The sequence below is a fragment of the Geotrypetes seraphini genome, chromosome 2 (genome assembly GCF_902459505.1).
Source record: "Geotrypetes seraphini chromosome 2, aGeoSer1.1, whole genome shotgun sequence".
Taxonomy (NCBI): Eukaryota; Metazoa; Chordata; class Amphibia; order Gymnophiona; family Dermophiidae; genus Geotrypetes; species Geotrypetes seraphini.
Window position 1 is genome coordinate 239,088,637 of NC_047085.1, and position 24,707 is coordinate 239,113,343.

The 24,707-nt window shown below is 47.7% G+C and overlaps 1 protein-coding gene across 3 annotated transcripts in view; it reads left to right on the forward strand.

The window, feature by feature from the left end:
- BASP1 (brain abundant membrane attached signal protein 1) overlaps window positions 1-21,260 on the forward strand; it is a 163,507-nt gene extending 142,247 nt beyond the window's left edge. For all 3 annotated transcript variants that reach the window (XM_033935257.1, XM_033935258.1, XM_033935256.1), the window contains exon 2: window positions 19,606-21,260. In XM_033935257.1, coding sequence (XP_033791148.1) covers window positions 19,616-20,332 — 717 coding nt within the window. In that variant the 5' untranslated portion in view covers window positions 19,606-19,615 and the 3' untranslated portion in view covers window positions 20,333-21,260. The remainder of the gene's footprint in view (window positions 1-19,605) is intronic.
- Window positions 21,261-24,707: the final 3,447 nt, after the last annotated feature.

The following is a 24,707-nucleotide window of genomic DNA, read 5'->3' on the forward strand; positions in this document are numbered from 1 at the left end:
TTCTGAAATACCGTCAGTGTCGAGTCTTCGCAGGGCTACTACCAATAAAGCGTATGTTGAACTATATACCAGTGGCTGAATTATTGACATCTTATCCTCACGACTCCTCCGTTGTGACATTCTTTCAATCCATCTCTTATTGCTAGTTGCCATGCATGCATAGCTCAACACATGTTGAATTGCAATTAACTTACTGTAGATGCTTCTTTAACAATACCATCGAAAGTTTGAGATTCACTATTTTCATCTATTTGTGCCATTTGTAGATCATTTGCAGGAATGGTATCTTCATATGTTTTCTTAGGCTTCTGCGGCTGACATCATAATCGTTGCTGTTTTCTGTGTCTTGCCGCATCTAGGTAGGTAGAACCGATGTTTCGGCCATCATGCTGTGGCTTTCTTCAGGGTATGCTGTGAGGCCTGCAGTTTGTGTTTCTATGTAGTGGGTCCACTGACCTTATTGAGAACAGAAGGACCGTTTGATCATGAATTGAATTTTGGCAGGAAAGTTCGTTAGTCACAAATTTGAAATGTGGCAGAAAAAGTCTGTTGGTCTCAGAATTGAAGTTTGGCGAGAAAGTTAGTTGGTAACATAAATTTGAATTTTGGCGGTAACGTCTGTTGGACATAATTTTAAATTCTGGTGGGGAAGTCTGTGGCCACATTTATTTTTAATTCTCTCAGGTAAGAACTGTTTCTTTAGGGCTTGTAAATTTTCACTCTCCAATACATTTTCTTACCGTGAAACGTTGGCTTCATTTTCTAACACTGAGCTCCTCACGATAATTTAGTCAGTTGTTTTTAGTCCTGCACCGATATAGTTTGTGGCATTGCACATCCCCTACGAAAGTTATTTTGCCGATGATGTGGGCGGTGGAAGTTTGAGCACTCAGGCTCTGCCTAAAACCTGAGGCTTTTTCTTTCGTGGGGATTAGTGCTCTCAATTATAAAGAAGTGGAGTTTAAGTTATTACCTACTGATTCCAAAAATGTTGCCAGTTTTCTCCTCTCAGCTCTAGTCTTTGAGATACAGAACATGTGCCATATAGCACTCTTCACTCTGCTCGCACATTAAAAAATCAGGCTATTTTAATGTAGTGTTTAATATCTTTTAAGCATGAATGAAATATATTAAAAATTAAAAGTGTACGACATGAAAACCTACATAGTTCATACCAAAAGGTAAACCAAACAGACCATATTGACCACTGTTAGGATTAAGGCATGATCCCCTTTCTCCCACAGTGGTCAGTGACCCCCCTGCCATCCCTCCAAAGATGCAAAAGGAACAATACATACCAGCCTGAATAGCAGCTTCAGATGTTATGGGCCATCCTATTAAAGCAGCAAACGGATTCCTAAAGTAGCCTAGTAGACAGTACAGTGGATTAGAGATGGGGACCTAGGCCCATAACCCACTTTAGCTACTACACTTATGGTGAACTATGTGAGCCTTCCAAAACCCACCCAAATCCCACTGTGCCTATATATAAGTGACACCTGCAGGCTTAAGGGCTATTGGTGTGGTGTATTTTGGTGGGTTTTGGAGGGCTCACCATATACTATAAGGGGGTTATAGTGAGATGTACCTGGGACATTTTATAAGAAGTTCACTGCACTGTTCCCTAGGGTGCCCCACTTCTCTGCTGGGATGTCTGTGTGGGCAATCTACTACAAATGCTGGCCCTTCCTGCATCCCACTTCTAAGATATGATTGGATTTTTGTGTGTGTTCTGCAAAACATACAAACTCCGATTTGGATGCTGGGTTGAATATGCCCCTCCATGTATACTCAAATATAATCTGAGGTCTTTGGGCCAAAAATGGCTCAGATTTATATTTGAGTCCCACCTGATGACAAACAATTTTATTCTCCCTTCCCAATAACCAGCACTACTGTCCCCATGGCTTTCCTGCTCTTTCCTCCCTTTCCTGATGTCCGGCCAACTCTGCACCCAGCCCCCTCCCACTCCTGGATCCACCATAGGCCCCTTATCCCAGGACAAGCAGGCAGCATATTCTTAACGCATGGGTGACGTCACCGACGGAGCCCCGGTACGGACCTTTTTAACTAGAAAGTTCTAGTTGGCCGCACCGCGCATGCGCGAGTGCCTTCCCGCCCGACGGAGGAGAGCATGGTCCCCAGTTTCTTCATTTTCGCGGAGCGAAGAAGACGCATGTGTTTTCAACGGCCGTTGAAAAACTAATTTTTGCCTTCCCGCTCGCGTATTTTTTCACTTTTTTTTCCTTTTTTCTTATCGGATTCCCTTTATTTTTGTTTTCAAAAAAAAAAAAAAACATCGAGTTTTCCTTATTTTTTCAGGCCGGCCCCGGCGGGGCCTGTTGCCACCATACAGGCCTCCGGGTTCGATTTTGCGGAGGCCGTATTTCCATTCATGCCCCCTCAACCGGGTTTTAAGAAGTGCCAGCGGTGTGCACGCCCGATCTCCCTCACCGACCCACACAATTGGTGCCTCCAGTGCTTGGGTCCAGAGCATCGGGCTGACACCTGCACCCGCTGTGCTACGCTTAAAAAGCGTACTTTGAAAAATCGGCAGATCCAGCAAAATATTTTGTTTGGTACCGGATCTGCCATGGAACCGGCTGCGACGTCGATGGCACCGACGACATCAACACCACCGGACCCTTCCTCGGGGTCGTTGGGCCCAGGTAAGCCGGCTAAGAAGCCTCCCACTTCCCTTGAGCGCCCTCCTGCCACGGTTGCGACACCAGCCCTCCCGGCACCGCACCGGCCCCGCAAACGCTCCGCTCCGATCTCGGTGAGTGCCTCATCATCGGCCTCCTCATCGCCGGAGCGTAGAGCGGCACCTATGGTACCGAAGAAGAAAAAAGCGGTACCGGTGCCTCCCCTGGACGACCGCATCGCGGCCATACTCCAAACACAGTTACAGGAGCAGCTGCAACAACAGCTCCAGCAACTGTTGCCGGCGTTGCTGGCACACCGCACCTTCCGGTACGGGACCGGTCCGAGCCTCACACTGTCCCATCGGTGTCGACCCCCTCGGTACCGATTAATACTTCCATGCCGGTGCTCTTGGCAGAAACATACCCGTGATGCTGCCGACCCTGTCCGGTCCCAGGAACGACATCGGTCTTCCTCACCCGGTACCGCCTCGGTGCGCTCAGGCAAATCTCTTTCAAAGACCCGCCATGCCGAGCCCTCCACACCGATGTCCAAACGTACGCACCCCGACATTAGGGACCCAGATTTGTGGGAAGACTCCCCTCACGGTACCGAGGAGGACGCTTCGTCAACCGACGAAGAACCCTCCATGACCGACACTGTCTCCAAACCAGAGCAATCCTCTTCTCCAAATTCCTTAGGGAGATGTCAGCAGCTCTTTCCATTCCCTTAGAGTCCGACTTTAAAAAGTCTCAGGCTTTCCTCGATGCCCTAGACTTTGAGCAACCTCCCAAAGAATTTCTGAAGTTGCCCGTCCACGACATCTTACGGGAAACTTTCTATAAAAACTGGGAAGCTCCCCTCACGGTTCCTGGAGCCCCTCGTAAATTGGATAGCTAGCTTGTACCGGGTTATTCCAATCCCAGGGTTTGATAAACCTCAATTGCCCCACGAGTCCCTCCTGGTGGAATCTACTTTGAAAAAATCTCAGGGTTCCAGTGTATATGCCTCCACCCCTCCTGGCAGAGAGGGAAAAACCATGGATAAATTTGGTAAGTGCCTTTTCCAAAATGCCATGTTAGCCAATAGAGCCAACAACTACACCTTCCACTTCTCCTTCTACATGAAGCATCTGGTGCAACAGCTCTCCTCCTTACAGAAATACCTTCCTGAACGTAAGGTCCCTCTTTTCCAGCAAAATATTTCCAGCCTCCTCCAACTCAGGAAATTCATGGTTCGCTCCATCTACGACTCATTTGAGCTGACCTCTCGCGCATCTGCCATGGCGGTGGCCATGCGACGTTTGGCATGGCTGAGAGTCTCTGACCTGGACATTAACCACCAGGACCGCCTGGCTAACGCACCTTGTCTGGGTGATGAACTCTTCGGAGAGTCCCTGGACTCAACAACCCAGAAACTCTCAGCACATGAGACCAGGTGGGACACTCTGATTAAACCTAAAAAGAAGACTCCACCTGCTCGCACCTACAGACAGCAGTCTTCCTACCAGCGCAGGTTCTCAGCCAGACCTCTCAACCCGCCTCAACAGCAGCCTCGCCGACCTCGTCAACAGCATCAATCTCAGGCTCGCTCACAGTCTCACCAACCTGCCAAGCCTCTCCCTCCGTCAAAACCATCTCAGCCCTTTTGACTTTTTCCTCCAGGGCATAGCCAGTCTCCCATCATCATTGCCTTTTCCTCAGCCTATCGGAGGTCGCCTCCAAATCTTCCTCAGCCGTTGGGAGGTCATCACATCATTCGCCACGGCTACTCTCTCAACTTCCAGACTCTTCCACCAGACAATCCTCCCGTAGAGTCTGCTTCTCACTCCTCCCAAACCCCCCTCCTCCTGAGGGAGGTCCAATCCCTCCTTCTTCTCAATGCCATCGAAGAGGTGCCTCCGGACCAAAGGGGTCAGGGATTCTACTCCCGCTACTTCCTGGTTCCCAAGAAGACAGGAGACCTTCGTCCCATCCTCGATCTCAGGGACCTCAACAAGTGTCTGGTCAAGGAGAAGTTCAGAATGCTCTCCCTTGCCACGCTTTACCCTCTTCTCTCTCAACACGACTGGCTATGTTCCCTGGACCTCAAAGAGGCCTACACTCACATCCCAATCAATGCGACTTCATGTCGCTACCTACGGTTTCAGATACAGCACCGTCACTATCAGTACAAAGTGCTACCTTTTGGCCTCGCTTCATCGCCCATGGTATTCACCAAGTGCCTTATTGTGGTGGCGGCCTTCCTCAGGTCTCACAACTTCCAGGTGTTCCCCTACTTGGACGATTGGTTGGTGAAAGCACCTACATCTCCACTTGTGCTACAAGCCACTCATCACACCATCTCTTTCCACCATCTCCTGGGGTTCGAGATCAACTACCCCAAGTCGCATCTGCTTCCCACACAGCGACTTCAGTTCATTGGAGCAGTTCTCGACACCACACTAATGAGGGCGTTTCTCCCCTCTGACCGTCAACGGACCCTGCTCCACCTCTGTCGTCAGGTGCTCCTTCATCACTCCATTCCTGCCCGACAGATGATGGTCCTCCTGGGCCACATGGCCTCGACGGTCCATGTGCTTCCTCTGGCGCGACTCCACCTCAGGACACCTCAATGGACTCTTGCCAACCAATGGTCATAGACCACGGATCTTCTTTCTCATCCCATCTCTGTGACATCGTCTCTTCAGCAATCTCTTCAATGGTGGTTGAACTCCTCAAATCTTTCCAGGGGTCTACTCTTTCATCTACCCCCTCACTCCATGATCATAACCACGGATGCCTCCCCCTATGCGTGGGGAGCTCACCTGGGAGATCTACGCACCCAGGGACTCTGGACCCCTCAGGAGCGTCAACATCACATCAATTTCCTGGAACTCAGAGCCATGTTCTATGCTCTCAAGGCCTTCCAGCACCTTCTCTGCCCTCAGGTTCTTCTCCTGTGCACAGACAATCAAGTCGCCATGTACTACATAAACAAGCAAGGCGGCACCAGATCTCGCCTCCTTTGTCAGGAGGCTCTCAGCATCTGGACCTGGGCCACGGCCGCAATCTCTTCCTCAAGGCTGTCTATATCCAGGGCGAACAGAACTCCCTGGCCGACAATCTCAGCCGCATCCTTCAACCTCACGAGTGGACTCTGGACCCTTCAACACGCCACTCCATCGTTGCTCGTTGGGGCACTCCGCAGGTGGACCTCTTTGCAGCGCCTCACAACCATCAGCTGCCCCAGTTCTGTTCCAGATTCTTCTCTTCTCATCGTCTGACCCCAGATGCATTCCTGCTCGACTGGACGGATCGGTTCCTCTATGCCTTTCCTCCACTACCTCTGATGTTGCGGACGTTATCCAAACTCCGCAGGGACAGGGCCACCATGATTCTCATCGCTCCTCGGTGGCCTCGCCAACACTGGTTCTCCCTCCTGCTTCAGCTCAGCTCCAGGGAGCCCATTCCTCTTCCTGTGTTTCCTACTACTTACGCAGCAACGTCAGTCTCTACTGCATCCCAATCTGTCTTCGCTCCACCTGACAGCTTGGTTTCTCTCGGGCTGACCTCTCCAGAGAATCTGTCTCAGCCTGTCCGTCGCATTTTGGATGCCTCCAGGAAACCGGCCACCCTCCAATGTTACCATCAGAAGTGGACCAGGTTCTCCTCTTGGTGTCTACTGCATCATCACGATCCCACCTCATTAGCGGTGGAAACTGTACTGGACTATTTGCTCTCTCTGTCCGACGCTGGCCTCAAGTCTACCTCAATCAGAGTCCACCTCAGTGCCATCACTGCGTTTCATGAGCCTATCCTCGGAAAACCTCTCACGGCTCATCCACTGGTTTCCCGGTTCATGAGAGGCCTCTTCAATGTCAAACCACCTCTGAAGCCTCCTCCTGTTGTCTGGGACCTGAATGTGATTTTATCAGCCCTCATGAAACCCCCTTTTGAGCCTCTTGCCACAACTTCGCTCAAACTTCTAACATGGAAGGTGCTTTTCCTCATTGCCATCACCTCTGCCAGGAGGGTTAGTGAGATGCATACACTGGTCGCCGATCCACCGTTCACTGTTTTTCACCATGACAAGGTGGTTCTGCGTACCCATCCTAAATTCCTTCCCAAGGTGGTCTCGGCTTTTCACCTCAACCAGTCCATTGTGTTGCCTGTCTTTTTCCCTAAACCCCATTCTCATCCTGGGGAACAGGCGTTGCACACGCTGGATTGTAAGCGTGCCCTTACATACTACCTTGACCATACCAGGGCTCACCGCTCGTCCCCTCAGCTCTTTCTGACCTTTGATCCTAACCGTCTAGGTCGTCCTGTCTCTAAACGGACGCTTTCCAACTGGCTTGCTGCCTGTATTGCGTTCTGTTATGCTCGGGCCGGTCTCTCACTGGAAGGTGCTGTCACGGCCCACAGGGTCAGAGCTATGGCTGCTTCTGTGGCTTTCCTCCGTTCCACGCCCATCGAGGAAATCTGCAAGGCTGCCACTTGGTCCTCAGTTCACACGTTCACTACTCACTACTGTCTGGATGCCTTCTCCAGACGGGATGGACACTTCGGCCAATCTGTGTTACAAAATTTATTTTCCTAATGGCCAACCATCCCTCTCCCTCTCTGTTAGCTTGGAGGTCACCCATGCGTTAAGAATATGCTGCCTGCTTGTCCTGGGATAAAGCACAGTTACTTACCGTAACAGGTGTTATCCAGGGACAGCAGGCAGATATTCTTATGTCCCACCCTCCTCCCTGGGTTGGCTTCTTAGCTGGCTTATCTTAACTGGGGACCACGCTCTCCTCCGTCGGGCGGGAAGGCACTCACGCATGCGCGGTGCGGCCAACTAGAACTTTCTAGTTAAAAAGGTCCGTACCGGGGCTCCGTCGGTGACGTCACCCATGCGTTAAGAATATCTGCCTGCTGTCCCTGGATAACACCTGTTACGGTAAGTAACTGTGCTTTCTAGGGCCTTACAGATACTGGTAGTCCTGTACTGAGCTGGGGGCTAGAGTAATCCTCCTTGCACTCTTGTCTGTCCAGTCACTATATTAAAAATGGTTGCCACAGTTTTCTTAGCATTTAGTGTGTGCTAATTCCATTAGTCCATGATTATCTTTATTGAAAGGGTAAAGGGGATGGGACTTGATATACTGCTTTTTCTGTGTGGTTTACATATTTTAGACAGGTACTTATTTTGTACCTGGGGCAATGAAGTGTTAAGTGACTTGCCCAGAGTTGCAAGTTGCTGCTGTGGGAATCAAACTCACAACCTCGGGGTGCAGAGGCAGCTGCTCTAACTACTAGACCACTCCTCTTAAGGGGTGTCAGGTCAAAAGCGCGCCGGGACAAAGGCGCGCCCAGACAATTGAGCGCAGCGCGGAGGTGCGCGCAACTCAAAATTACTGTTTTTAGGGCTCCGACGGGGGGGGGGCGTGGGGGGAAACCCCCCCACTTTACTTAATAGACATCGCGCCGCATTGTGGGGGGTGTGGGGAGTTGTAACCCCCCACATTTTACTGAAAACTTAACTTTTTCCCTGTTTTTAGGAAAAAAGTAAAGTTTACAGTAAAATGTGGAGGGTTACAACCCCCCAACCCCCCCATAACGCCGGCGCAATGTCTATTAAGTAAAGTGGGGGGTTCCCCAACAAAACCCCCCATCGGAGCCCCTAAAAACTGTAATTTTCTTTGGCGCGCGCCTCCGTCTTGCGCTCAGTTGTCGGCGCACGCCTTTGTCTTTTGCGCCGTTGTCTATGAACCCTCTTAAGGTTGGTGTGTGCTGAATGTGATTTCCTAATATGCACCCTTCAAACAAGAAGGATGGGAGATTTTGTTGTATATGAGCTTAATTTCTACCTTCCAGTGTGGCTATAATTTTCATACTTCAGGATTTTGCCCTTGCTACACTTCTTAAAAAAAATATATATATATATTTTTAGCTATGGCTTTTTAGTTGGTGCTTCACTTTTATTTTTAATACTTTTCAGTTTTAAATAAATTTGAACTGCATAATGAGGTCTCAGAAGCCCCAAAGTGTTTGGCAGCTGTTTCTTTTGGGGATTGCATATTAGATACACAGAATACGCTAATTAATTAAAGGACAGAACAAGTTCATTTATGTGAATGTGCAACCTAGAAGTCTAGCACCCTTGGCAATTAGCTTCCTTATTTTAGTCATCTGAGGAATATGTTTAACACAAGACTGGATGTCTACTTTTCTGAAATTACGATTAAAAATGCAGCTATGGACTTATACTGTAAGTGCATAGTTGATGATAATTAGCCATATGTATAACCATTCTAAAAAGAATTTAAATATGTTCAGTAAGATATTTCTATGATCATGGAGCATGATCAGTGATTCCCTTTCTTTCCTATCCTATCTTCTACCTTCAAGATCACAATTATAATTTCACAATCAGTTATGTATGAATAGAGAAGATAAGTACCAAACAGCTTCAAAGTACAGTCAAAACTATAACCCAGTGGTTATATTTATTGTGTTTTCATTATTCTAAGGGGGTGCTGTTCCAATATTAAGTTATGTTGCATAATTTACCAGAAGAGTTTGAAGAAAAGGAAAGGGATTTGGACTAGAGAATGACACGGGGAAATAAAATCTGTCCCCATCACTGGACCTCCGTCCTCTTCACCGCCCCGTCCACACAGCATCCATTCTTCCCTCTTGCCACCTCACTGCCCTTCGCACTGACCCCTCGCGTGGTCCATGTATCTCCCTCCCCCTTACCTTCTCGGTGCATTTTAAGGTTTCAGACTTGTTAAAAGCCGCTGGAGCATTCGTGCAGTCGCATGCGTGTGTGGGCAGAAGCTTCTCCTCTGATGCAACTGGACGCGACTGCACGTACACTCCGACGGCTTTCAACAAGTCTAAATTCTTAAAACACGCCGCGAAGGTAAGGGGGCAGGAGGGAGATAGATTCGGGTGGGTAAGTAGGAAGGAGGGAGGGGGCTGCTTGCGTTCCCTCCCTTAAATGCGGGGACAAGGCCATGCATCGCTCTACGGGATGGTGGATGGCCTTGTCCCCATACCTGCGGTAAGCACCTTCCCCCCTCCACAGTTTTGGCGGGTTATCTACGGCTACTTGCGGCTAGCCGCAGTAACATCCACCGTGTCATTCTCTAATTTGGACCTCTTTTACTGCCTTTTTGTAGTTATACCACCACACTCAAAGTGGTTTACATACAGGTCCTGTACTTCAAGCATTTTTCCTATCTGTCCCGGTGGGCTTGCAGCCTATCTGATGTACCTGAGGCAGTGAAAGATTAAGTGACTTGCCCAAGGTCACAAGGAACAGTGCAGGGCTTGAACCCACAACCTCAGGGTGCTGAGTCTGTAGCTCTAACCACTATGCCACACCCTCCTCTAGAGCTGATATTCTATATAGTCACATATAAGGTGACACCAGTTGGTTGGCAATGATTTCTTAATTGATTCACCTGTTGCCAGTGGTCCTATGACAATGACATCTCTGACTTAAATAATTACCTCCCCTCTGTGATAAACAGTGAGTTGGGGGGAGGGGGGACAGGATTGTAAATCAGCCCTTTGCACATCACTCATTTTCTACACTACTATATGGTCTTTATTGATTACTTATATAGGTCAATTTTTATTTGATTACAGGTTTTATTCTTTGGCTAATTAATATACTTAAAATAAGTGGTTGGTGCGAAGTATGATTCTAATTCTACCTATAGAGTAAAATAGCTATAGTAGGATGCTTCTAGCTTCTGGTGGAAAGATCATATTGTTCAATAATATTGTCAGGCATACTTATCATGTATGGATTTTTTAAAATGTGTGTGCTTAAAAAAACTTCCAAAATAAACGCACGAGGGTGGGTCATTAGATGAGGTGACTTTTAGGATTCCATTAAAAAGTTGAAATTGACCTTGTCTTCCCCAAGTGTATAATTAAAGGAATATGAATATATAAACTAAACCAAACTAAACTAAAACTTAGCTTTATATACCGGGTCATCAACCAGAGGAAGCTCGACACAGTTAACAATAATTAATAAAGATATGCTAAAATTGCAAGGAGATTAATTTTCAAAATGTTTAGCAAATAGAAAAGTTTTTAAAGATTTACGGAAGGACTGGAAAGGACTGGGACATCTCAAAATTAAAGGAAGTTCATATATATACTTTAGAAACCATCATTAGCTTAATTCTATAAATGACATTACAAACTGTGTTTGGAAATTTATGTGTGCACCCAATCGCTAATAACCGGCACTGATTGGCACCAATTAAAACTTATGCGTCTATTTCTAGGTTCCGGGTTTGCACTCGGTCTATGGGAGGGATCATGGGGGAATTCCAGTTGGTGTAAATCCCCACATCTAAAGTTAGAGCGCAGTTCATGGTACCAATGCTTTATCCCAGGACAAGCAGGCAGGTATTCTCACTAGTGGGTGATGTCATCCGACAGAGCCCCGATACGGACGTCTCACAAGCATGTCTTGCTTGAAGAAACTTAGAAGTTTCGAGATGCCCGCACCGCGCATGCGCCAGTGCCTTCCCGCCCGATGGTCCGGGCGTGTCTCCTCAGTTCATTTTCTTCCGCGGAGCTGAGAAGTTCAACTTCAATTCTGCGCCCATTGAATCTGTTTTTTTGCCTTTTATTTCCGCTGGTTGGGTTCTTTTGGGATCTCCCGTGTGTTTGTTTCTTTCTTTGATTTCTTTTTCAAAAAAAAAAAAAACAAACAAAATTTTTCCTTCCGACACCGGGTTGGCCGCGGGGCTTGGGCCCCGCGCCTTCGACCTTGCGGCAGAACTTTTTCGGCCTATGTCCCGGCCGATCACCGGTTTTAAAAAAGTGCAACAAGTGCCAGCGCGCGATTTCGCTCACGGACCCTCATCGACGCTGTCTCCAGTGTCTGGGCCCGGATCATTTTCCGAAATCGTGCCGGCCTTGCTCCACTTTGACGGCGCGAGCGTTTAAGCGTCGCTGCCTGCTGTGGGAGTCCATGTTCAAGATGGAAGCTTCGTTGGATCCTGTGGCTTCAACATCGACTGGGGCTTCGACTTCATCGACCAAGCCCTCTACCTCCCCGGCTGCTTCGGGCCTTTTGAAACCGACCTCATTCACGCCGGTTTTGGCCTCGTCTTCTGCGCCGGTGCCTTCATCTGTCTCCTCGGAACAGATACCGACCCCCATAGTTCCTCCGGTGGTGCTTAAAGTGCCGAAAGCTGGCAAACAGAAGCACACTGCACCGAAATTGCGCGAAGACCGTGCGGAAGGGCCCCCGTTTGGTGCGGATCCCTCCATATCGGCTTCGTTGAAGTCCATCCTGGAGGCTCAGTTTGTGGAACTCATGACCACCATGGGTCCCCGGCTGATTGCCTCGATCCAGGGTGACCTCCCAGTTCCGGTCCCGAGGGGCGGGCCGCCCCCTCCTCCTCCTCCGCGCCGCATGACCTCGTTGCTCGGCGAGGAGGATAGGCGGGCGGTGTCCAGCTCTTCGAGGCGAGCCTCGGTTGGTGACATGCCTCCCTTGGAACCGATTCCATCGACAAAGGCTCCTCTTGGGGAGATGCCTCCATTGGAGCCGATTCCCTCGAGGAAAGCCTCCCTTAGTGACCTGCCTCCTTTGGAACCTATTACTCCGCCCCATGACACTGTGTGGCGTCCACCTTCGGGGCCTCCCAGTCCTGGGCATAGCAGGAGGCAGGACGAGTTCTTCCGGACCCCCTATCGAGCCTGGGCGGCTTCCGGGGAGGCTCCGACACATCCGCTTCTACGATCGACGGCTTTGAGTCCTATCTGCTCCTTGGAGGCTTCTGGGGACCAGTATTCTCATAGGTGGACTCGATCCCCTTCCAGGCATCGAGAGGGGCATCGTTCCAGACACTCTTCGAGGCATTCCTCCCGGCACTCCACCGTCTCGCCTCATAAGAAATTGCCTCGGATGGGGTATTCTGCTTCTGCTGGGTCTCCTCCTCCCGGGCCGGAGTTCGAGGACCCCGAGGTGTTTTACTCGCCCTGTTGCTCACAGGTCTCTGTGGAGCCCGAGGCCTCGACTTCTTCTAGTCCTTCTCGGAGACCTGCGTTGGCAGACCAACTGTCTTTTTCCTCGTTTCTCAGGCAGATGGCGGATGACATGGACATTGCCCTCGATGCGGGGTCCCGCTACTCCAAGGAATATCTCAATACCATGCACTTGCCTCGCCCTCCTGCCGAGTCTTTGCGCCTCCCTCTGCACAAGCTCCTTGATCAGACCTTCATGCGGTGCTTTGAGTCTCCTTACTCCATTCCGGCGGTGCCTGGCAAATTGTCCATCCTACATGAAGCAACAAACCGATACATAAGAACAGTAAGTAAATGCAGGAGAACCAAAAGACCCCAATGGTTCACTAAAGAAATTTCAGACCTAGTTAAAAAGAAAAAAGAGGCATTCATCGCCTACAAACATTTAGGAAACCAGGGGGCGAAAGAAGACTATCTAGACGGAGCTAAAGCCGTTAAAAAGAAAGTCAGAGAGGCCAAACTCCGAATGGAGGAAAAACTGGCACGGAATATCAAGAAAGGGGATAAATCTTTCTTTAGCTATATTAGTGACAGGAAAAGAAACAAAGATGGTATAGAACGGCTGAAGAAATCGGATGGTAATTTTGCAGAATCAGACTCTGCCAAAGCAGAACTACTGAACGAATACTTCTGTTCAGTCTTCACCTGCGAATCACCGGGAGCTGGTCCGCAGCTTCAGACGGGAGATACCCAGAAAGACCCGTTTCAAGATTTCGAGTTTACGCCCAGTAACGTCTACAACGAACTATCGAAACTCAAAGTAAACAAAGCCATGGGACCGGACAACCTGCACCCCAGGGTGCTCAGGGAGCTATGTGGAGTCCTGGCCGAACCATTATCTGAGCTTTTCAATCTCTCCCTACGCTCAGGAAGAGTCCCCTTGGACTGGAAAACTGCCAACGTAATCCCACTTCACAAAAAGGGCTGCAGGACAGAGACGGCAAACTACAGACCGGTGAGTCTCACGTCTATAGTGTGTAAACTCATGGAAACACTCATCAAACGGAACCTTGACATAATCCTGGACGAAGAAAACTTACGAGACCCCCACCAGCACGGGTTCACCCAGGGTAGATCCTGCCAATCTAATCTGATTAGCTTTTTCGACTGGGTTACTAGACAACTGGATGCAGGAGAGTCACTGGACGTGGTATATTTGGACTTCAGTAAAGCATTTGATAGCGTCCCACACAGAAGGCTATTGAACAAATTGAAATCGATAGGATTAGGAAGCACTCTAACTGCATGGGTTGGAGATTGGCTAAACGATAGACTTCAGAGGGTGGTGGTGAACGGTACCCCATCCAAGGCATCAAGAGTGACCAGTGGGGTGCCGCAGGGCTCGGTTCTGCGCCCAATTCTATTCAATTTATTCATAAGAGATATGACACAAGGACTTAAAGGAAAGGTAGCACTATTCGCTGACGACGCCAAACTTTGCAACATAATAGGCAAAAGCTTATTACCTGATAATATGACACACGATCTACGACTGCTGGAAAGATGGTCAACTACTTGGCAGCTAAGCTTCAATGCTAAAAAATGCAAGGTGATGCACCTGGGAAAGAAAAATCCGCACAAAAATTATGTACTGAATGGTGAGACCTTAGTTGAGACCAAGGCAGAACGCGATCTAGGGGTGATTATTAGTGAGGACATGAAGGCTGCCAATCAAGTGGAGAAGGCTTCCTCCAGGGCAAGACAGATGATAGGTTGTATCCGTAGAGGATTTGTCAGCAGGAGACCTGAAGTCATGATGCCGCTGTACAGATCCATGGTGAGGCCTCACTTGGAGTACTGTGTTCAGTTCTGGAGACCACACTACCGTAAGGACATACTGAGGATCGAGTCAGTCCAGCGAATGGCGACCAGGATGGTCCTGGGGCTCAAGGATCTCACGTATGAAGAAAGACTAAAAAAATTGTGGCTGTACTCACTTGAAGAAAGAAGAGAACGGGGAGACATGATTGAAACGTACAAATACATCACGGGACGTATCGAGTCAGAAGATAAAATCTTCTGTCTCATGGGACCCTCAACAACCAGAGGGCATCCGCTGAAAATCAGAGGAGGGAAATTTCATAGCGACTCCAGGAAGTACTTTTTCACCGAGAGAGTGGTGGAGAGTTGGAATGGACTCCCACTGCAGGTGATTGAGGCCAGCAGCGTGACTGATTTTAAGAAGAAATGGGATACTCATGTGGGATCTCTAAGGGAATGAACTCTGGGGGGAGGCTAATTGCAATGGGCAGACTTGGTGGGCTATAGCCCTTTTCTGCCGTCATTTTCTATGTTTCTATGTTTCTAATTGGATGCTCGGTACCGCACGGTGCATCATAAGGGCTTCGAGGGATCTCAGCTTTCTCATCAGTCCCTCCTGGTAGAATCCTCGCTCAAGCGGTCTCATCCAGGCCAGGTGTATGCTTCGGTGCCTCCGGGCCGCGAGGGCAGGACGATGGATAAGTTTGGACGACGCATCTATCAGAATTCTATGATGGCGTCCCGAGTCCTGAATTATAATTTCTACTTCGCCACCTATTTGGAATTTTTTCTGCCTGTGCTTCGAAAATTCACGCCCTACATCGAGTCCCAGGCTCGGTTTGAGTTTGAAGAAGTCGTCGCTTCGCTGTCCCAGCTTCGTCTTCAGTTGATGCAGTCGGCCTATGATGCTTTCGAGCTCTCGGCACGAGCAGCAGCCTGCTCGGTGGCGATGCGCCGTTTGGCCTGGTTACGGACCATTGACATGGACCCGAATCTTCAGGACTGCCTGGCTAACGTCCCGTGTGCTGGGGCGGATCTTTTTGACGAATCCATCGAGACTGTCACGAAGAAATTATCGGATCATGAAAAATCCTTCCAGTCCATTCTGAGGCCGAAGCCTAAGCCTCAACAATCTCGACCCTCTCGACCGCCATTGATTTATCAGCGGCGTTATCAGCCGAGGCAAGCTCCTCCAGCGAGGCAACCTGCGAAGCGGCAGCCTCCTCAGAAGGGTCAGCAAAAGTCTCAGCCGTCTACTGTCCCCAAGGCTCCTCAGCCTTTTTGACTGTATCGTCGAGGGCATAACCAGTCTCGTTCTGCCTCCCCCTGTTTTTCCCATCGGAGGGCGCCTCCATCATTTTTATCATCGCTGGGAGGCCGTAACCACCGACCTCTGGGTCCTTACTATCATCAGGGAAGGGTACTCTCTTCAATTCCATCGGGTCCCTCCGGACCACCCTCCAAGAGAGTATCCTTCCAACTTGACTCAGTCCGCCCTTCTTCTTCAGGAAGCCCAGGCTTTGCTCTGGCTCCGGGCCGTCGAGCCGGTCCCTGTGGACCAACACAACCAGGGGTTTTACTCCCGGTACTTCCTTGTTCTGAAGAAGACGGGCAACCTGAGACCCATTTTGGACCTCAGGGTCCTCAACAAATTCCTGGTCAAAGAGAGGTTTCGCATGCTGACGCTTGCTTCTCTCTACCCCCTCCTCGAGCAGAATGACTGGTTATGCTCTCTGGATCTCAAGGAGGCCTACACTCACATTCCCATTCACCCGGCCTCCCGCAGATTCCTCAGATTTCGGGTGGGACATCTGCATCTGCAGTATCGAGTGCTTCCATTCGGTCTGTCTTCGTCTCCCAGAGTCTTCACGAAGTGTCTGGTAATGGTGGCCACTGCACTCCGGAACCAGGGTCTTCAGGTATTTCCCTACCTCGACGACTGGCTCATCAAGGCTCCCTCGGCATCGGGGGTCATCTTGGCGACCCTGTCCACGATTCAGTTCCTGCAGAGTTTGGGATTCGAGATCAACTTTCCCAAATCTCATCTGCGCCCCACGCAGTTGCTCCCCTTCATCGGAGCGGTCCTGGATACCATCCGCCTCAGAGCGTTCCTTCCTCCTCAGCACATGGATGCCCTTCTTCATCTCTGCCAGTCTGTGTCTTCTCGCCAGTCCATCTCGGCGAGACTCATGATGGTCCTCCTGGGCCACATGGCCTCTACGGTTCATTTGACGCTGTTCGCCAGACTCCATCTCAGAATTCCTCAGTGGACCCTGGCATCTCAGTGGACTCAGGTGGCGGATCCATTGACTCGACACATCATCGTCACTCCTGCTCTTCAGCAGTCTCTACTTTGGTGGATGACCTCTTCGAATCTATCCAGAGGTTTGCTATTTCACTCTCCTCCCCACCAGAAGGTCCTCACAACCGATTCCTCGACCTATGCCTGGGGAGCGCATCTGGATGGGCTTCGCACTCAGGGATTCTGGACCGGTGCAGACCGACTCCATCAAATCAATCTCCTGGAGCTCAGAGCCATCTTCAATGCTCTTCAAGCCTTTCAACATCTGCTGCACGACATGGTGGTCCTCATTCGCACAGACAACCAGGTCGCCATGTATTATGTCAACAAGCAGGGGGGCACGGGCTCGGCCTCCCTATGCCAGGAAGCTCTCAGAGTCTGGGATTGGGCGGTTCACCACAACGTCTTCCTCAGGGCTGTCTACATCCAGGGGAAGGACAATGTATTGGCAGACAAATTGAGTCGTCTCCTCCAGCCTCACGAATGGACACTCCATTCTGCGTCCCTTCAGATCTTTGCTCAGTGGGGAACACCTCAGATAGACCTCTTTGCGGCTCCCCACAATTTCAAGCTGCCTCAATTCTGCTCCAGGATCTACACTCCTCATCGCCTCGAGGCGGATGCTTTTCTGCTGGATTGGGGGAATCGCTTTCTGTATGCGTTTCCTCCATTTCCTCTCATTCAGAAGACTCTGGTCAAGCTGAGGTCCGATCGTGCCACCATGATCCTGATAGCTCCTCGGTGGCCCCGACAACCTTGGTTCTCCCTTCTACTTCAACTCAGCAGCAGGGAGCCGGTGCTTCTTCCAGTGTTTCCTTCACTGCTTACTCAGCATCAGGGATCTCTACTTCATCCCAACCTGCAGTCTCTCCACCTAACAGCTTGGTTCCTCTCAACGTAACCTCTCACCAGTTTTCCCAAGCGGTGAGGGATGTCTTGGAGGCTTCAAGGAAGCCTGCTACTCGTCAATGCTACTCCCAGAAATGGACTAGATTTTCTTCCTGGTGTATTTCTAACTCTAAGGAGCCTCAGAGAGCCTCTCTATCTTCTGTGTTGGACTATCTTCTACACCTGTCTCAGTCTGGTCTCAAGTCGACATCTATACGAGTCCACCTGAGTGCGATTGCGGCTTTCCATCAGCCTCTACAGGGGAAACCTCTCTCTGCTCATCCTGTGGTTGCCAGATTTATGAAAGGACTTTTTCACGTCAATCCTCCTCTCAAACTGCCTCCAGTGGTTTGGGATCTCAATGTTGTCCTTTCTCGGCTTATGAAACCTCCTTTTGAGCCTTTGAAAACGGCCCCACTAAAGTTTCTCACTTGGAAAGTGGTTTTTCTAGTGGCCCTCACGTCTGCTCGCAGGGTCAGTGAGCTTCAGGCCTTAGTTGCGGATCCACCTTTCACAGTATTCCATCATGACAAGGTGGTCCTCCGCACTCATCCAAAATTCCTGCCTAAAGTGGTCTCTGATTTTCATCTCAACCAATCCATTGTGCTTCCAGTGTTTTTTCCTAAGCCTCATTCTCATCCTGGAGAATCAGCTCTTCATACTCTGGACTGTAAGCGTGCTTTGGCTTTCTACCTGGATCGCACTAAGCCACACAGATCTGCTCCTCAACTTTTCGTTTCCTTTGATCCAAACAAGTTGGGACGACCTGTATCGAAGCGCACCATTTCCAACTGGATGGCGGCTTGTATCTCTTTCTGCTATGCCCAGGCTGGACTACCCCTTCCCTGTAAGGTCACAGCCCATAAGGTCAGAGCAATGGCGGCCTCTGTAGCCTTCCTCAGATCGACACCGATTGAGGAGATTTGTAAGGCTGCCACTTGGTCCTCGGTTCATGCATTCACCTCTCATTATTGTCTGGATACTTTCTCCAGACGGGATGGACAGTTTGGCCAAACAGTGTTACAAAATTTATTCTCCTAAGTTGCCAACTCTCCCACCGTCCCATTGAGGTTAGCTTGGAGGTCACCCACTAGTGAGAATACCTGCCTGCTTGTCCTGGGATAAAGCAATGTTACTTACCGTAACGGTTGTTATCCAGGGACAGCAGGCAGCTATTCTCACGTCCCACCCACCTCCCCTGGGTTGGCTTCTCGGCTAGCTACCTGAACTGAGGAGACACGCCCGGACCATCGGGCGGGAAGGCACTGGCGCATGCGCGGTGCGGGCATCTCGAAACTTCTAAGTTTCTTCAAGCAAGACATGCTTGTGAGACGTCCGTATCGGGGCTCTGTCGGATGACATCACCCACTAGTGAGAATAGCTGCCTGCTGTCCCTGGATAAAAACTGTTACGGTAAGTAACATTGCTATTCCGTAAATTGCACCTAACTTTGAGAAACTGTGTATAGAATTAGCGCTCAAGTGTTTGTGTGTGCGTTTTTTTTAACTTGGTGCTGATTTTTAGACACCATTTATAGAATTCAGTCCTATATGACTTCTCTAGTTCTGTATTTTTAATATTTTGTATGCCTATGTAGTTCAGTTTTTTAATAGGCCATTATGGCTTTGAAAAAGTCATAAAATATTTGAGGAAAACGCCTTTACCTGAACCTAAACTGCAGAGATGCTCAAGTTTATGTGCATTGTATATTGAAGGGTATCCATGCTTAGCAAATGAGGTGAACTGTTGAATCCTTTATTGATTTTTGATGGTGTGAATTAAGGTATAAACAGATAATGAACTTTGTTGTTCTAAGCTATGAGAATATACAATGCTTCTCATTCTTGAAGGACATGTAGAATATCATGCTTTATGGAGAGTGGTAGACTTGAATATGGGAGTGGTTTTCATTAATGTCTGAATTATCTGCTCAGAGTCTACACGTTTGATAACTGATTGTCTCTTTATTTGTAGAACTCCAACCATGGGAGGCAAACTAAGCAAGAAGAAGAAGGGATATAATGTGAACGATGACAAAACTAAAGATAAAGACAAAAAGACTGAAGCAGCCACCACAGAAGAAGAGACGACGCAAAAAGGGAGCGATGAGACCCAACCTGCTACAGAGAATGCGGAAGTGAAGGATCACAAGGATGAGAAAAGCAACTCGCAGGTGGCAGACAACAAAACAGAAGACAAAGGAGGCGAGAAAGATGCCACAAGCAAAGAAGAAGATAAGACGTCTGAGCCAGAGAAGCCTGATGCCGTTGCCGATGCAAAAGTGGAGCCACCAAGCACAGAGCAGCCAGCATCTAAGCAAGAGCAGCAAACTGCAGCTCCTACTCCGGCACCTGCTGCCAGCACTGAGCCACCCAAAGCATCTGAAGCCACTGTTGATGCAAAAGTATCAGAAGCTGCAGCACCCAGCGAAGCTGATGAAAAGAGCAAGGAGGAAGGGGAAGCCAAATCATCTGCAGCCCCTGCACCACCTGCGGGCCAAGAAACTAAATGTGAGGCGGCACCAGCTTCAGACTCAAAATCTAGCAGCGGTGAGGCTGCACCTTCTTCCAAGGAGTCCCTAGCACCAGAAGTACCTAGTTCTACTCCTAAGGCCTCTGAGCCTGCAGGACCAGCAGAGGAAGTTAAAGCACCTGAAGTTCCAGCGCCTAATTCGGATCAAACCGTAGCAGTTCAAGAGTAACAATGGACAGCCTGTTTGAAATAACTCGTGATGATGGATATTTTTTTTATTTTGTTTTATTTTTTTTCAGCTATACTAACAAACTTGATTCCAATCGAAAATAACATACATGTATTGCCCAAAACAGGATGTTACATCAGAAAAGAAATGCAAATAGTATTTTTGTGTGTGTGTGTGTATGTATGCGCGCGCGTGTGTGTTGAGGGGGGAAATGACCAAAATATGCATTCCACCAATATTGCGGATTCAAAATGCAAATAGTTGAACCTTAAAAAGATATTTCCCATCTGAAAGCAGTTGTAAATGCACTCCGTCAATATGCCAACCCTTTTTTCTTTTTCTTTTTTTCAACTTGCAGGAGTGATATTTTGACTTTGCCCACTGGGCCTGTGCCAAGGCAATCAAATTCTTATGAAAACAGTATTTTGTTAACTTTATAGGTTTTGGGGTTGTTGGTTTTTTTTTTTGCAGTCTATCTTATGATTTTTCCTTTTGACCGTAAGCAAATGATGACCAAACTTTTCAGACTAACCTTGCTTTAGCGCCACATTTTTATTTCTCTACTCCGGTTTTCTCCGCCATTTATTTCTACCACCCCTGATACTTTTGGGAGAAACAAACATTCTCATCCTACTTAGTCTACCTAGAGTTCTCATGACGAGTTAATGCATGTCTGTGGTTGGGTGCACCTGTAGTTTTGTTTCTTGGTCAGTGGAAATGAAAAATGGGGAACAAATAAAATTCTGCATTCACTGCAGTTCCAGTTTCTCTTCCATTCTGTGTCACAGATGCTACTATACCACCCATTGGAAAAAAAATTTAAAATAAAAGAAAAAAACAAAAAAAGGATGTAAAATGGATGCATTGAAATTATATGTAATTGTATAAATGGTGCAACAATAATAAAAGATAAATAATTTAAAAAAAAGTATTGCCAATTGATTTGATTTTCTTTTCTCATTTATTCCTGTTATATTCAATATAGAATCAAGAAAGATAGAAGAGTGGTGTCATTTAGGAATGCGCGCGTAAATGTATGTGTATATTCTTAGTGGATAGTGACTTTGCTTTCATTCATGTTTGATGGGGCTCAGTACAAAGGCACTTTTTAGGTGTTGTCATCGGGGCACTTTTTAGGTGTTGTCATCGGGGCTTTTCTAATAAGTTAACATGCCTACTACAAAGGCAAGCCACCTGTGCATTCATAGATTTTGCAATGAATGTTTCAGTGACATTGAGAAGCAGCTTAATTTATACACTTAACATAAGAGCAGCCGCTGCTGGGTCAGACCAGTGGTCCATCGCGCCCAGCAGTCCGCTCATGCGGCGGCTCCCAAGTCAAAGACCAGTGCCCTAACCGAGACCAGCCCTACCTGCATTAGTTCTGGTTCAGCAGGAACTTGTCCAACCTTGTCTTGAATCCCTGGAGTATGTTTTCCCCTATAACAGCCTCCAGAAGAGCGTTCCAGTTTTCTACCACTCTCTGGGTGAAGAAGAACTTCCTTACGTGTGTACAGAATCTATTCCCTTTTAACTTTAGAGAGTGTCCTCTCGTTCTCTCGACCTTGGAGAGGGTGAACAACCTGTCTTTTTCTACAAATCTATTCCCTTCAGTATCTTGAATGTTTCTATCATGTCCCCTCTCAGTCTCCTCTTTTCAAGGGAGAAGAGGCCCAGTTTCTCTAATCTCTCACTGTACGGCAACTCCTCCAACCCCTTAACCATTTTAGTCACTCTTCTCTGGACCCTTTCGAGTAGTACCGTGTCTTTCTTCATGTATGGTGACCAGTGCTGGACGCAGTATTCCAGATGAGGGCGTATCATGGCCCGGTACATTGGCATGATAACCTTCTCCGATCTGTTCGTGATCCCCTTTTTAATCATTTCTAGCATTCTGTTCGCCCTTTTCACCGCCACCACACATTGTGCAGACTGCTTCATTGACTTGTCGACCAGTAATCCCAAGTCCCTTTTTCCAAGTACTGCCCCGGACATCTTGTATTCATATATGGGATTTTTAATACCGACATGCGTTACCTTACACTTATCTGCGTTGAACCTCATTTGCCATGTTGCTGCCCATTTCTCGAGTGTGGTTATGTCGCGTTGCAGATCTTCACAATCCCCCTGCGTCTTCACTACCCTGAATAACTTCGTATCATTTGTAAATTTAATCACCTCGCTCATCGTACTCATTCCCAGATCGTTTATGAATATGTTGAAGAGCACGGGTCCAAGCACCGAGCCCTGAGGCACCCCACTGGTGATGTGCTGGCTTTTGTACATATATTCAGTGTTAAATGTATTGGCTGCTGCTATCAATTTAGTTTGAGTCTGCTATTCAACGTGCTAATCTAAATGTACAAATAAAGGCCAAAATTCCCTCCCCCCTCCAACTCATCATCATACGAGTAGTGCTGGGCTGGTTGGAGGCATTTATGGCCTAATATTCATGTTTACAAATCTGTGGACTGTACACATTTACAGGTCTCTAGATAAAGTGTCTGTCTGAAAAGTCACCCTACATTTACCTTTCTGCAGACATACTTTTTGTTGTCTCTTCAGGTAATATGTGTCTTATTTTTCAAAGGTTATTTTTCTCCAAATATAAATGCTTTCATGTGAATTAATGCCAGAAGATTCCCACACCCATAGGAAAAAAAAACCTTCAGAAATCATGCAACTATATTGACAAGCCAATATTGGGTATCTTTTATTTGGGTTTTAAAAAGGGTGCTTGCTTAGCAAAGTTGTGGCATTGAACTGTTGAGACGGGTCTGCCACTAAGTAATGACAGGTACCCTGCAGTCTTTTTCTATAAATTGTAAATCAAGAGGTCTAAGTTGTTTGAATAACAGTTGTTAGGCATGAGTGTATAGAGAACAAGCATATAATATTGTAATGACAGGTTAAGGTCAAAGGAGAAAATTGATAGGCTGAGAAACTTATCAAGGATAAATACCTAAGCCTTAAGCCAGGGACCAAAAATGTGCTTGTTTGCTGGTTCAAAAAATAGACTACTGTAAGTAGGATTTATTTAGAATAAATTTAGAGCACGTACCTGTGCTTATGTAGTTTTAAGTAGTGATAAAGAATGCTAGGAGCTTTTTTGAGCGGGTGAGATCAAATAGGAAATTGCAAACACGTTTTGCTTCATCTAGTAAAGCTGAAGCACGGAAAAAAGAGAGTTTGTGGGTAATTTTACAAAACATATTTGCATGAAAACCACTGTTATGAACATAAATGGGTTCTATATATATAAAATAGGCCCCACATAAAAGTATGCATGATGCATGTCAATAAGTACTTGTACAGGAGGCGTGCTCAGAGGCCAGAATTTGAGTGAAGCATGGGTAGAGTCACAATTTATGCATGGACGTTTGCACTGACTCTCAAGAGGTAATCTCCGCACTTTGTTTAGCTGTAATTTGTGCAGGATTTGTGCTAGCATTTTATAAAGGCAGCCAAGGACTTATATGTCCTTAGAAAATAAACACCTTCTCCACTTCCAAATCTAGGTGCCCTGTTAAAATTACCCCCTACTTAGTAAACTGAAATGGAAGTCTTGATTTTTTTTTTTTCATCCCCAAATATGGTTTCTGCATCATGTATTTAATGCAAAACTGATGAACACAGGGCCCAAAATGGCTGGAATGTTCTAAAGCAGTGTTTCTCAACTCAGTCATGGAATACTCCCTTGCCAGTCAGGTTTTCAAGATATCCACAATGAATATGCATGAAAGAAATTTGCATATATTGGAGGCAGTGTATGCAAATAAAGTTTATGCAAATTCAATGTGGAAACTGAAAACCTGGCTGGCAAGCGGGTACTCCAGGACCGAGTTGAGAAGCACTGTTCAAAAGTTCCAGCATATTATATACAGGCTTAGAATTTTCTTATCATGGCCATGAATGTGGTTGAGACTAGTGCGAGTAATACCAAATGCAGGCACTTGACACTGAAAGAAAAGATTTGGAGGAGTGTGTTCTTTTGATGTATGAACACTTTGGATCAATATTACATACGATATTTTTCAGACCATAAATCGCACCCATCTGTAGAGGAGGAAAACCAAGAAAAAAAAATTTGGTTCAGAATTATTTTTTTCTTGGTTTTTTCCTCCTCTACACGTAGGTGCGTGAGGTGCATCTGGTGGTCTGGTGCTTGGAAGCCCACAGCTGTTAAAAGCCTGCAGCCGCCCGAAGCAGCCCGGTACCTTTTTTAGTGCTGGTGGTCCAGCGCGATCCTCTGGACGGCTGCCTTAGTCTTTAGAAGAGCGACGCACAACGCAGGAGCACAACCTTTGCGCTTCCTGCCTGATCCCGCACCACTCTGTGATTGGCTTCAGTCAGTAACTGCCTGGTTGCACCGCTC